This window comes from Numida meleagris, chromosome 2, assembly GCF_002078875.1.
Source record: "Numida meleagris isolate 19003 breed g44 Domestic line chromosome 2, NumMel1.0, whole genome shotgun sequence".
Classification (NCBI taxonomy): Eukaryota; Metazoa; Chordata; class Aves; order Galliformes; family Numididae; genus Numida; species Numida meleagris.
The window spans coordinates 95,119,674-95,134,350 of NC_034410.1; the positions used below are offsets into that span (position 1 = coordinate 95,119,674).

Consider the following 14,677-nt stretch of genomic DNA (forward strand, 5'->3'; position numbering starts at 1 on the left):
TTTGAGAACCAGCTTTAATAAAATGAAGGAAAGACAACATCTTCCATCTCAATGGCATTTATGCACCATCAGAAAACCTATAACCTATCAAAAACTTATTTATCAAGTCAGCTTTGTTCTGTCTTACATCTGCTTTTGAAGTAACGGAAACATCCAAGGCAGTACATAAATCCATGACAGTGATGGTATCTTGTAAAGGAGGCTAAGGGAAAGCCATTTCACCAGCACATCGATGTTACATTCTACACACTGAAGCTGCAAAACACTATTTTAACAGTATTTAGTTCAGTACAAGGTATTTATAATGTCATCAGCACTAAGATGCAGATTTCAGACATTTTTCTTTAAATCTCAACTGGTTTCTTGTTCAAAAACTTAAACGGTTGTCTCCATGCCTTTGGCACCTAAATGACCTGATTTTTGTGCATTTCTGAAAAATCAGGGCACTTATTTGCATTCATGTGTAATAATGCAGACGTTTCGTCACTTTCTTTCAGGCAGAGGCTCTCATTTGTAGCAGACAATGAACAGAGGGGACTGACATTACAAGACAACTAGTAATCCTGCTTAATTTTAGATAAGCCATTTCTCCCTGCGGAAGCATTATTACTTTGGCAATAAGTGGCTTGCAAAAGTGGATTCATCATCAGCCCCTGATTATTCTGCAGATGTTTTAAATTTTTTGCTACCTAGCTTAGTGTTTCCCAAATCAACTGTTTTCAAAGTCTTTACAAATAGTATAGCAATCAGAAGACAGCATATAATTACTCTTTTTAATAAAAATAGATATTAGAAGAGAGTGTTTTATTAAATATGACTCAAAAGAAAAATACTCCTAGTCGAAGGACTAAGGTGTTCATTATGTAAATTAAACTATTCAAACGCTGTAACAGGAGTACACGTAAGATTTGCAGCAAGGAGAGCTTCTTAATCAAGTAGATTCTACCAGGCAGCAAGCCACCTTAAGCACTTGATTAAAACTTAAGTACAAAACACAGCACATGCTTCAGTGCTTTGCAGAAAATTTTATCATATTGGTCTGTAATTCACAAAAGCAAACTCATACAATACAGCATTGATACAACAGTAATTGACTGTAGCATGATACACTTCCTTCACAAATACAGTGTTTAATGTCATTTTTTTCACAGAATCATAGAATCACAGAATGGGTTGGGTTGGAAGGGACCTCAAAGCCCACCCAGTCCCAACCCCTGTCGTGGGCAGGGATGCCACCCACCAGCTCAGCTGCCCAGGGCCCCGTCCAACCTGGCCTTGAGCGCTTCCAGGGATGGGGCACCCACAGCTTCTCTGGGCAGCTGTGCCAGCACCTCACCACTCTCCTGTAAGGTTGCAGAATATCCTAAGACCCATAAGGAATGATTACCTATACTAACATTGCTTAGGTAACTTCATTACCATATAACCTCAGCTGCAGGACATGGAAACAAAATATGTAACTGCTTCTTTCAAAAGTGAAGACACAGGAGAAAAAAATGTTAGGGCCAATAGCCACTGGCAGCCAAGTACCTGATTTTTGAACAAGTCTTCCATCCTTACCTCAACAAACATCTTTCATGAGCATCAAATCCTTCTTAAATAGGAAGTGCTGATGTTTGGCTTTCTATCAACACAACGTTGTACAAATGGAGCACTGCAGTTTTGAACATACTGAGCAATTAGTTAAAACAGGATTTTCATACGCCCACTTTACAGCGGTTTTTCCCAAGGCTGAGGAAGCAAAAACATTTTTCAGTACATTCAGTACAACATTTTTGCTGGCTCTCCACATAAACTGAGCAACTGGTTTCCAATACAGTTCTCAACTGCCAGGATGGCTTGCATGACTGGAGTGTTGCAATGGAGGAATACAGGCCCTTCAGGAAGGATGGGCCATGAAGATGAGGTGAGGTAGAAAAGTTTCCATTTGTGTAAAAACATAGCTGGAATGCACGGAGCTCTGCCTTAGGACAGACAGTGAGCCAACTGAGAGCTTACGGGTAAAGGTTAAAGAGCAGACAGGTATGGTGGACATACCTGTGGGTGTTTGCTAGAGACCACCTGACAACAAAGAACAAGTTGATAAGTCTTTCTACAGATGGCTAGAAGCAGTTTCACATTCACAGGCCTTGGTCCTCAAGTGGGACTTCAACCACTCAGATATCTGAGGGACAAACACAGCAGGGCAAAAGCAAAAGGAGATTCCTTGGGAGTACTAGCAATTTCCTGGCCCAAGTGACAGAAGAGCAAATGAGAAGAAGTGCTCTGCTGAACATCATGTTCGCCAAGGAGGGGCTGGTTGGGAATATGACGATTAAAAGCAGCCTTGGCTGCAGTGACCATGAGTTGGTTGAGTTTAGGATCTTAAGAGCAAACAGGAGGATGAAAAACAAGGTCACAGTGTTGGACTTCAGGAGAGCAGACTGTGGCTTCTTCAAAGATCTGCTTGAAAGAGTTCTGTGGGATAAGGTCCTGGAGGAAAGAGGGGCCCATGAAAGCAAATTTAATATTGAAGTATCGCTTCCCACAAGCTCAGAAATGGTCTATCCTAACAAGAAGGAAGTCAGGAAAAATGTCAGGGGGCCTGCATGGATGAGCAATTTGCTCCTTGCAAAACTCAAACACTAAAAGGATGCATACAAATAGTGGAAGCAGGGACAGGCAATCTAGTAGGAATACAGATGCTGTCCAAGTATAAAGAGAGGCATTTAGAAAGGCCAGAAGTCCAGCTTGAACTGAATCCAGCTAAGGATGTTGAAGACACTGAGAAATGTTCCTGTAGGTGCCTAAGTCACAGAAGCAAGAGCAGGGAAAATGTGGATGCACTCTGAATGGGATGGGGGACCCAGTGACAAAAGACAGGAAAAATGCTGAGATACTGAATGCCTTCTTTGCCTCAGTGTTTATGAGTAAGATTGTCTTTCACAAATCTTAGGTCCCAAAGACCAGGGGGGAAACTGGAACAAGAAAGATGTACCCATGATAGAAGAGGATCAGTTCAGAGAATATATAAACAAACTGGACATACAAAGTCTATAGGCCCTGATGGGATGCCCAAGTGGTGAGGGAGCTGTCTGGTGTCACTGCAAGGCCACTCTTGATAATCCTTTAATGATCATTTTAACTGGTAGAGGTGCCAAAGGACTAAGAAAATCCAGTGTCACTCCTATCAAGAAGGCCAACCAGCCCCACCTCAATCATTGGGAAGGTAATGGAGCAGCTAATCCTGGAAACCAATTCCAGTATGTGAAGGATAAGAAAATCGTCGATAGCACAGATTTACCAACAGTAAGTTACACTTGACCAACTTGATAAACTTTAATTATGAAATAACTGGCCTGGTAAATGAGGGGAAAGTAGCAGATATTGTCTACCTAGAGTTCAGGAAAACTTTTGACACTGTCTATCCAAAGATCCTCCTAGAAAAAGCTGACTAAGTACAGGCTGGACAAGCAGATAAGGAAGAATGGGTGAAATTGAAGAGACAGTCCCAGAGCATAGTGATCAGTGGAGTTGGGAGCCAGTAACTAGCAGCCTACCCAAGTGGTCAATACCAGGTCCAATCCTGTCCAACATCTTCATTAATGATCTGGATGGGGTACAGTACAACCTCCGCAAGTAAGTTTGCTAATAACACAGAACTGGGAGGAATAGCCAATACACCAGAGGGTTCTGCAGCTTTCCAGACGGAGCTCAACAAGCAGGAGAAATGGGCTAATAGAAACCTCACACAATTCAGTTAAGTGCTAAGTCCTTGTACCGGGTGAAGAACAATGACAGGGACCACCAGTACATGCTGTGGGCCACCCAGCTGGAAGGCAGATTTGCAGAAAAAGAACTGGGGGTTCTAGTGGACTCCAATTGAACACAAGACAGCAGCATGCACTTGCCAAAAAAGGTGGCTAATGTGTAATGTGTGACTGGTGGCAAATGGCACAAACTGAAACACAGGAGATGCCATCTAAACATCAAACACATCTTTACTATGGGAGTGACCGAGCAATGGTACAGGTTGCCTGCTTGAAGGGGGAAGGGTTAGTTCAGACAATGTCCAGAGGTGCCCCTCCAGATCTCAACCATTCCATTATTTTCATTTCCAATATGCTGAAATTAGCTTAAAAGAAGACACTCCACTGTACTTCTCCCCTTTTTATTATTCTAATTTCTTCCAAAAATAGCATATCTATGTACTTTCAAATGAAACTTAGATATAAGAAATCTAACAAAACAGCTTTGATGCACAAGAAATTAGTGAAACACTTCAGCACTTCTTAAGTGTTGGCACACTTCAAGTAGTTTCTTAAGTACTATTTCTAGTAAAAAAAAATATTGCCTTTTTTTAAATTTTAGTAGTGCTCGTGACTGTGACACTACTTTTCTAGGTTTATTATAGGTTTGCAAAAATACTCGTGTGCCATCAACACCATCATTTAATCTGTATGTAAACTAAAATAGCCAACAGCATCAAAAAACATCTCTTAGCTCAAGAAGGGAGAGAAAAATCCTGAAGTAACCCACACCTTCTCACTGGTGGGTAGCTACTGGCATGATGAAGGAAGAGTAAACACCGTGACAGAAATCCCCGTGCCAACTCCAAGAGAGTGGCAGGCAACAGGACAGGAGTTAGGTATCATTCTGCCTATCAACAGCATTAGTTTATATTCCCAAACAGAATATTTGGCTCTCACTTTGGAATTATTTCCTACATCTAATGGCGTGTGTGCACATATGCAACCATCCCTACCAGAGTGAATTTCCAGTACCCACAGCTGTTATACAGGTTCCCTTTTTGGCTCATGATCCAGTACTTTATCATGTTCTTAATGCTTTAAGGACTGCAGTGAAATCCCCATCACCACTAAGAGCTCATTCTTCTGCCAAGCCTATTTGGAATTTTATGAAACAAGCAAGACACATCCTAAGATCCGTCTAATAAGTTTCAAGAGACATCAAAACTACCAAAAAGTCAAGACAGTCTTTAATATAATAGAAAATGTTCAGGAATTTAAGTTCAGCAGCTGTTATTGATTACCGTATAGTTATACTAGGAAAAATGAAGATTTTTAAAACTTCAGAAATTCAGTTCTTTTAGAGCAACTTTGTACACAACAAACTTGTTTAATCTTGGAAGCACCATGAAGTGACACTATATATCAGCAAGCAAAAAAAACAAACACCAAAAACATCATGAAAATTTACCATGTAAACTACACTATGAATATCACTAAGGTAGATTTACACTGCAGGCTGGAGCACAGCACGTAAGTACTCAAACTAACTTGGGTATTGTTTGTCACTTAGCTCTGCATGCAATGTAGACATACCCTACATGTCTGAATATATCTCATTATGAACTAACTGAGCTTTGCATTACAATATTTAGGCCCTCATTCTGCATCACTGAAGTTAACAGTCATTTTCCATCAACTTCAGAAACTGCAGCATCAGGCTGGTAATCACAAACATAATACTAACAAAACATTTTTTTCTAACATGTATTTGTGTCAAGTTCAAACATAAGTTTTGAGAGCATTCAGATTGCTTACAAATGCTTAAAAAGACTGGTTCAGAATCATTCTTATATATACACACACAAGTCCATCTGTCACAGACAGGCAATGTATATCAGAATCGTGAGCTTGCTCTCGTTTTTGGTAGTGTCCTGCACACTTCTGATAATTAAAAAATAAAAATAAAAAAATAGTTGCCACAATGGATTTCTGACCGCTCCAACTTGCACGTGGATATGATCTCCTCTTGCTGAATCCAGTATGTGAAGTTTCACAGCTGCTTCTCAAAGGCAAATACCAAGTAAATACCTAGAAAAGAAAATTGAGCATTTAAAGTTTCAGCTTACTCCCCGACTCATGTAAGCATTCAAAATTTAAGCTGGTTTACATTCTGCGCAAACAAGTTATTAACATACTGCTGATACTATCAGAACTGCCGCAGTTTCCCAACAAGTATCTCTAGCATTCAATTCTAGCATGGTTTTAGACATATTTTCAAGATAGAGCTTCAAGTATGCATACTGGCAAATATTTTAAGTACTGCTGATACTGTTGATGCAACAGCAACTTCAGTTAATGACACTACTGAAATGCAAGTGCCGCTTAAATTACTATACCATTTTACACATAATTAACATTCCCTGGTGCATAAAACATCACATGCAACTAAGTTTAAGGACTTCTTTATACAGGCAGTAATGACAATTAGGGTCCAAATGATCAACCTCACTTCCAATTAAAAGGTGAATGTATCCATAGTACAAAACTCAGTTTTCCTCTTGTAAATATTTCTTTGTCCGTGATATTTTAAAAATGCCAGATGGCGTTTTCTCAACTGTAGAACAGTATAATTCCTGAAATGGACAAGCCCACAGCAGCAAATTGACTTATTTGGCATTTAATCAATGTCAGCTATTTCAGAAGTTCTTATGCTTCATAGCAGGCAGATATGTTAAAGCACTGCGAGTTCAAAAATAAATGGATTTCCACTTAAACTCAGATTCTGTTTTAACGGATGCCCTGCTAAACTGTAAATCTTTCAAGACAAGCCTATTTTATATTCCTCAGCAATAAAGCAAAGAAAAATAATGAGTAAGCTGTGTTTATGTTCCGAACCATCAGAAACTCTGTTTCTGACAATTCTAAATCTCTCTGAAGAATAAACAAACTAGAACTCTGGAGATACAGTCATCATTGAACTTCCGGAGGTATAAAAAGTCTCTCTCAATTAGATACATAGATTACATAATACTTTTACACTGCTTCAATTAATGTTTACCTTATGAATCACACCTTTAAAAATAATAATTTTAGAAAGCAAACATCTTAAGATGTTTTCCATTCATTAACTGATTTGCATTTTGTTTTTAAATCATTTACACACCGAATATAATGGTCTGCAAAAATGCAAACACTTGGCTGGCTACAGTTAAACATAAGTTATTAACAGTCTCTCTAGGAGACAATTTTTACCCTTAGAAATTTCCATTATGTGTAAATATTCCACTATATTTTTCAATATTTCAGTATTGAAAAAAACAGCAAATGCTTTCCATGAAACATCCTCACCTAACTCAAAACATACTTAATAACATTGTATCCTTTTCTGTGTGAGGCACTGACTTCTCCCTTTATAAAACATTCAAACACCTCTTCACCATCCACGCTTTAATTGCTCCTTTCTGAAACATATTAACCACTACAGGCAAAAAGTAAAGTTTAAGTCTGTCTTCCCAAACCAGAGTTGTTTTTGTTTTTTTTTTTAATTGAATATATGTTGTATATGTTCCAAATGACATTTGTTTTCCAGTTGACTGGTAACGGTATAGTATCCAAGTACGTAAGCGCTGTATCTGAAGAATTATTTTGCCGGTATTAGAGGATTTACACAAGCATCCTCTTTTCATACACTAAGGAAAGCTTCCCTGAAGTGTTTTTGGCCTGAAAGTCTGGAAGCTACATAAAGCAAAATTTCAACCTATTTTATGCATTCCCCCCAGCCAATTTATTGTGATGTCTGCACTATCTATCCTATATAGAGGCATTTAAATAACACAACAAAATCTTGTTCCATTTAAAATTTGCATTTTCTTCCATAATTGACAGTCAGTCTATTTCATATCCTTTCTATGGCAGTCATTCAGTTAACACCAAGTTCTCAAAAAAAATACTTACTTGTTGCTTCCCATTCAGATTTACTCAGCGTTCCCTAGAAGAGGATACAAAAAACAGTTCAAACAAAAAAAAAATGAAGAAACAAATACCTATTTAACTCATGGCAATCAATCTTTCACAGACCAACTTCTAATCGCTCACATTACATGGCTTTTTAGGCACTAGATGAGCATTACTGTAGACTACAGATACATACAACTCCACTAACTAGGATGATGGGGAACTGGGATAGCCTCGATAATGGAAAACACTTTTATTACACAGGTATAGCAGAAAAGGACACCAGGGGCACACTGGGTCTAACACTGCAAGTCAGTGTGACCCAACTGCTCACTGGCCCAAGTTGCCCAACACTCATGCAGAAGCCAGGAAGAGGCCCTGTGCCAAAGGACTGCCACACTCCCCAGATCACAGAGGCACTATTTGCAGACCAACTCCCAAGCCAGTTCATGTGTTGTACAAAACAAAATAAAAAATTTGCCTGGCAGCCCTAGAAAGTCTACTTCTGTTCCTGTCTTTCAGATGAAAGCATGGCAGAAGGGGAAACAAGTAAAAAGCTGCTACCATTTACCCTATCAATTAAGAAGTATGAGGTAAGAAGGAACAAGATCTTTTTTTGCCTTCTTTTGGGGCATTACTTAACCAATACACTACCTACCAACCAAATCTGATCAAACTATTCATGTTTTAAAAATAGTTAAAAAAAAACTTGTTTAGTTAATATAGCACTTACGTTCTTTCTTACACTTATTTCCAGTCAACATCTACTGGACAACTGTTAAAGAGTATCAGGCAATAGACGTCTTTGGTCTGACTCAGCCATTCTCATGCTCTGAAGTTTAGTTTCTTAAAAGAGGCAACTTTCTTTTTGTAATTTTTGGATTTCAAATGCTGAGAGCAGGTTTCTTCTCCCACTTGATGCAGGATTTTTATATATACAGTAAGAGGAGTACATTTTCAGAACATGAGTAGAAGATTCACACCAATTTCATCACAGTTGAAACGAAGAGGGTACAAGACATCTACAAGATTATGGCCTCAATTCAGACACCAGGTGAGAGAGTATTTACCAATGGTAACTTTGCCTTGCCATCTTTGATAAACTCTTTTGCATGCTCATAATCATCAGGTTTATCAGAGGCAAGCTTGGAATCACCAAATGTAGAATATGGCTGCAGAAAACAGAAAAACAAAAAATACATATATTAATTTGGTAGTATGATACACTATTCATATCAGTAAAGGGTTTGCAACAATATGGCCCAAAATGGAGGTCATTAGTTACTAAAATATCTTACATTTACATCCTTCCATTAAAGCAACTATCAGATCAGATCTCATACTTGCCTGCTTTCCCAGGAAAGCTAACACTCAGGATTTATAAATTAACTTTTATCCACTGCATGTCTAAAAAAGGGCAGACAGAATAAGCGATCAAAATCACACTCCACTTATAGCCATTACAAACACAAACTAGATGTATACTCCTTCAGAACAGCAACTGATCGAGTTGATAGTCCTGATCAGACAACTGAAGTAGAACTACTGAAAACAAAATAACTACAAGACTCCAAGCAGAATGCTTCAAGTGCCTGAATAACACACCAGAGCTATAAGCAGAATCATACACCTGTTTCTGCAGAACTAGGATATACTTATTAGGGACACCTGTTACTGAAGAACAGCCTATACTTAACATTGTTGTCTTCAGTTGGACGCAACCACTAATCAAAGAAAACTCTCACTTTTCCAAGGAAGATGCTGATATGTAAGATGGTCTGTCACCATGTTACTGGCAATATGAACACCATCTGCTTTAGAGTCAACAAGGGCAGTGAAGTCTACTTACAGCCCACATGACTAAGCTTAATATGTCACCACATACTCAGCTAGGTAGCTTTCTGCTGAAAAATTCTGCCATTTGATGGGAAGAGGGAAGCATAGGGAACCATGTCTAAAGACAAAGTCTCGGAGATGACATCGAGTTTAGATGTAGTGTTCAGAGACATGGTTTAGTGGGGTTATTGGTGGTAGGTGGATGGTTGGACTGGATGATGTTGTAGGTCTTTTCCAACCTAGCTAATTCTATGATTCTATGAAAAGCTCCTCATAAGCTGCTACCCTCATCCAGTATGAGATTTGATGAGTTGAGTCTGGATTGCAAAGGATGGCAACTGGTAAACAATCTTTCAGTCTTTATCTCAAACCACTAACCTTTTTGTGCTTTTTTTTTTTTCCTTCACTCCCTTGGCCAGCCAAGATTAACTCACCATAATCACACTTTCCAGCCACAGAAGTTCAGTATACTTCTACTGGTGGTCCCTTGTTAATTGCATAATGTTCACAACAGGAATTTCAGTTATTTCACAAATAATTAGCAAAATGTAAAATACTATTTGAAAGAAAGATGTTAACTCCACATTTACCTCCAAGGCCTGCATTCTTCTTAGCAGCATCTTATGCTCCTCATTCTTGATCTTTTCTTCATAAAATTCCCGAAATGTCATTTTGTAAACTAGCTTCATGCCATGCTTCTTCGCCATTCTGTCAAAATAATTGGAATAATTGTAATTCAGTAATAAGATTATTGTAGCTTTATATTCAAAGGAACCATTTTAAGCCACAGTGACATCTTATGGTATCCACTGGGATTACAATCTTTCTAGAATTTACCTTTTTGTAAACTCATTTGGATGAAAATAACCGCATTATCATCATAAAGTGTACTTTTTTTATAAAATTAGAACAACAAAAATCTATACAGAAGTCATTTCAAACAGAAAACCATCTCCCAGGACTCAAGTTAGTAATCAACATCTGCCACATCAGCTGTTACGTATGTATTAAGTAATCCGCTTCCTACTGTATTTAGTGCCTTACACCTTGATTATGTGTTTACACTGTGGTCATACTACACTGAAGCTACAGGCATTAGCAACTAATGCTAACATTCTTCATAGAGAACTGCAAATGAAATGTGTGAAAACACAGAATTGAAGAGAAACCTCAGCACTGTTTTATGTTCACGTTGAGCTTGAATGGCAGGGAAAATAAAACAACGTGGAAACATTTGCCTGTATCTCAGAAAAAGACAGACTGGGAAAGGCCAAACTGAACTCATGCAGTGGTAACAACAAAATGTACGCTCACAGAAAAAGGGAAAAAAATCTACAAATGTTCAAACAAAGGTTGTAAAAGATGAGAAAGATCAAACACATCAGGTACAGAAATTCCTGTGTAAGACCCAGGATAAGTCTTTGTAGCCACTGACCAGAGCACCTTCAGTTGAGAGCAATGGACAGATGTTAGATTACAGACTTGGATAGAAATGCAAGAAAACTCTTCATTTAGAGTAACAACAAAAAACAAAGAACTGAAAAACGTAATAAGAAAGACAAGATAAGATTCTCCACAATGATTTGCAGAAATACACAAGCTAAATAAATGCTTACTTCGTTTTGCTGCTTTCGTTATATAATGAATTCAAAAGTTAACTTACTCTTCCAGTAACGGAAAATAAACCAAGAACTCGGGAACATCAACCACTTCTTCTAAGTGGAAATCGTATTTGCAGCCAAACAAGGGATATTCTCCCTTCTTCTCAAATTTTACACTGTATACGTCATTCCCAAATGAATTTGTTTCTGAAGCTTCAAGGCGTTTTCTATAAAATGAGATAAACAGTAATTGACTTGTGTATTGTTTTCTCTGTAAAATTAAAAACAAGAGACGTCAAAATGTTTTCTCCCCAGTATCAATTTGTTCAGTATTTTCTATACTTTCCCACATCCAAGACAGCAATGAAAATGAAATGAAATGGCGTACTATATTTTAAAAATTTATTATTCCTCTACAATATACCAAGGACCACGCAGATCTAGAAAGTTCATCTTTAGCCCAGGAACAGTCTACAGGCTCAAAGCATGCTTCTTGGAATTACTATAGTAAAATCTGACAGCTACTGTCCAGGCTGTAGCTATTTTGCTATTATTTAAGTCACTACCAAAGGTTTGAGTACAAAGATCCATGCTCACTCCAGAAAAGCCATGGGTACAAGAGATGAGAATCAGTACAAATTTACCTGTTTAAGTTAATGAGTGAGATTTTCCTGACTAGAATCCAAAACTATTGCAAAAATGTTGGTTTTGTTTGCACAAATGTATCAGAGCAATGTAAGAACAACTACTACTTGACAATACTTGACAGACTTTTGGAAGATTAATAGGCTAAAAAAGCACTTACACAAGCTCAAAGCTATTTGGAGTTGTGCCAATGAAATAACCTCCAGGAGAGAGGTTCCCACAGGCATTTTTAAGCATCATGTCAGCCTGCTCATATGTCTCAAATGAGTAATGGTAAACAAACTGACAGCTGCAAATGTCAAAGCGTGTGTCTGGATCACTGTATTTGGAAGACAGAAGATCCTGAAATTAAAAAGAAGAAAAAAAAGAAGGAAAAAAAAAACTTGTGACAAAAGCTACACAAACGAGCATGATTCATTTAAATCTTCCAAAAAAATATACTACTCCCATAATTCTTTCAAGTCTCTCGATATCTACTCCTTCACAAGTTCAACCAAAACAAGACAAAAAAGAGGAAGAAAAAGCTCACTGACAACACCAAAAACATATCATCATGATAAAAAAAATTATGTCTTAAAATTCTCCTCATGTCGTCGAGTAACTACATCACTACATCTGAAAGGCCGCAGTTCCTTAGAAGTTTCCAGAGATAATTTACTGCTTAGGATTTCATAACTATTCACAGTCTGGATAGAAACAACCATCATAATACAACATATCTTCAGTTTACTATGTCTCTGTAATGACAACTGACCTCCTTTTGCTAGTAAAACACCCGTTACATGTATTATTGGAGGAGGGGTTGTATTTACAGCAATTTACACGCCAACCAAGTTGCACTTGTTTGTATTTTCAAATACGTACATACATATGTAACAACATATCCCCCTTTCTTTAACCTAAGTAACCTGTAACTCTGGAGAACAGGGAGCCCTTGAAATGTGTACGGTTTGGCTATGTACACCAGCAGTTTTCCAACTTCTCTTTTCACGCTGCAGTACTGGCAGCAATCACAAACAACACAGCAGCAAGAAAATTCTCTCCAGGGCCCATGATATGCATCCCATGCCTAATATTTCATACTTAGCAGTTCTACCTCAGTTTCTTTTCTCTCTCAGACTTCTCATTCACTTTCTCACTCAGGGAAGAGAAATATTACAGAAATTAAAATGCTACTAGAAAAAAAATTACTGAAATATGCAAAATGCACTGTACAAGTCAAATTACAAAGTGCCCCTTATTCACTTCAGCATGAAAACACATTCACCAAGAGAGTTTTCACTATCCCACACTGGACCTCAGAATTCCAGAAACAATCATTCCCTTCCCTCATCAAATGAAAGAAATCAAAAGCAACAGGTTTATTACCTGAAAAAGACAATCAAGCTTCAAGAATGTTGCACTGTAAAGCAAATACGTTTAATGACATTTTATGCAACATTACAATAATCTGTATGGTTGATTTTCCCAATAGTGCAACAATCCGATCTTAGAAATATAAAACAACACCTGGGTACTTCAGCACTACCATCACTTCCTACACTGGCTGAACAAAAGAATGTTAAATCTCAAAAGTATTGTAACCCATGTCTGTACCTTGGTACTATCTGCTTGTATAAATTCCGCATCAAAAATACGTTCATTATAGCGACATCGTGCTTTCATGTCTTCATATCGCTGCTTGCACTGCTGCACAGAAATATCAGCAATATCTAGAGAGAGAGATTTAAAAAAAAAAAGATAAACATGAACAAGAAAACTTCTGACAAGAAAACCAGAATAATTACTAGAACACTGCAGATACATAAAGTCAGGAATAAAAGCTGATCTCCAGTTACACTCTGATGTGAAGTTTTATTTCCAGCTTGTAGAGAAAATTTCATTTGCAGGAAGCATTTGAGATTACAACTTTTGTTCATTTTCTTTCTTCAGTGTTGACAGAAGTTGTAACAAGAAGATTTTAGAAGGGGACAGACTCTTTAGCAGGGTCTGTGGTAACAGAACAAGGGGAAATGGCTTCAAGCTTGAAGAGGGTAGATTTAGGTTGGATATAAGGAAAAAGTCTTTTACAGTGAGGGTGGTGAGGCACTGGAACAGGTTGCCCAGAGATGTGGTTGATGCCCTGTCCCTGGAGACTTTCAAGGCGAGTCTGGATCAGGCCCTGGACAACCCAATCGTGCTACTGCATCCCTGTTCATTGCAGGGAAGTTGGACTAGATGACATTTAAAGGTCCCTTCCAACTCTAAGGATTCTATGATTTTAGAAAGTTCCCATCCTCATGAGTGCAAAAAACGCTTTCAAAATGTCGTGTGATGGATATACTAAGTGCTGCAAGCATTAACTTTCTAGTTTGGATTAGCTAAAACAATAAAGCTTCAAGGCATTTTTCAATCAGTACTGAAAGCTCTTTACCTTTTTGCAAATATGTAAGATGTTGAAATGTGAGTATATATCACAAATAAATACATTCAGAGATTTTTTTTTTCTTTTTACAGCTATTTCCTTCACAAGCAGTATTTCACTGAATAATGACACTTTGGAGAAATTTTAAAACCAACAACGGACAATTTGTAATTTACATAAGGTCTTTGTAAGCAAATTCATTATATTGTATTTGAAGGCTGCCAACTGAAAAAGAAAGGCAGCAAAGACATGTAAAATGTAGAATACCCAGAAAGATTCCTAAGAAAGGAATTGTATGACATTTTGGTATGTATTATATTGGAAACTAAGCAGTGCTTCCTCTGATTATACTCAAAATGCTTTTTAAGAGAAGGGAAGATGATACCTTCTTTCCAATTTCTAAGCAAACTATATAAACAAAAGATTATTTAATCAACTTCCAGCTCTTCCCCTTTCTGAGTCTGACTACAGTATCCAAGACCAGTTTTTGACATAACATCGCAGGG

The 14,677-nt window shown here is 37.8% G+C and overlaps 1 protein-coding gene across 1 annotated transcript in view; it reads right to left on the reverse strand.

Moving 5' to 3' along the window:
• RNMT (RNA guanine-7 methyltransferase) overlaps positions 1–14,677 on the reverse strand; it is a 19,977-nt gene continuing 5,300 nt past the window's right edge. Inside the window, exons 5-11 of the mRNA XM_021386165.1 lie at positions 13,364–13,479; positions 11,928–12,109; positions 11,185–11,349; positions 10,112–10,229; positions 8,756–8,857; positions 7,686–7,719; positions 1–5,819 (exon numbers count right to left, since the gene is read on the reverse strand). Coding sequence (XP_021241840.1) covers positions 5,782–5,819; positions 7,686–7,719; positions 8,756–8,857; positions 10,112–10,229; positions 11,185–11,349; positions 11,928–12,109; positions 13,364–13,479 — 755 coding nt within the window. The 3' untranslated portion in view covers positions 1–5,781. The remainder of the gene's footprint in view (positions 5,820–7,685; positions 7,720–8,755; positions 8,858–10,111; positions 10,230–11,184; positions 11,350–11,927; positions 12,110–13,363; positions 13,480–14,677) is intronic.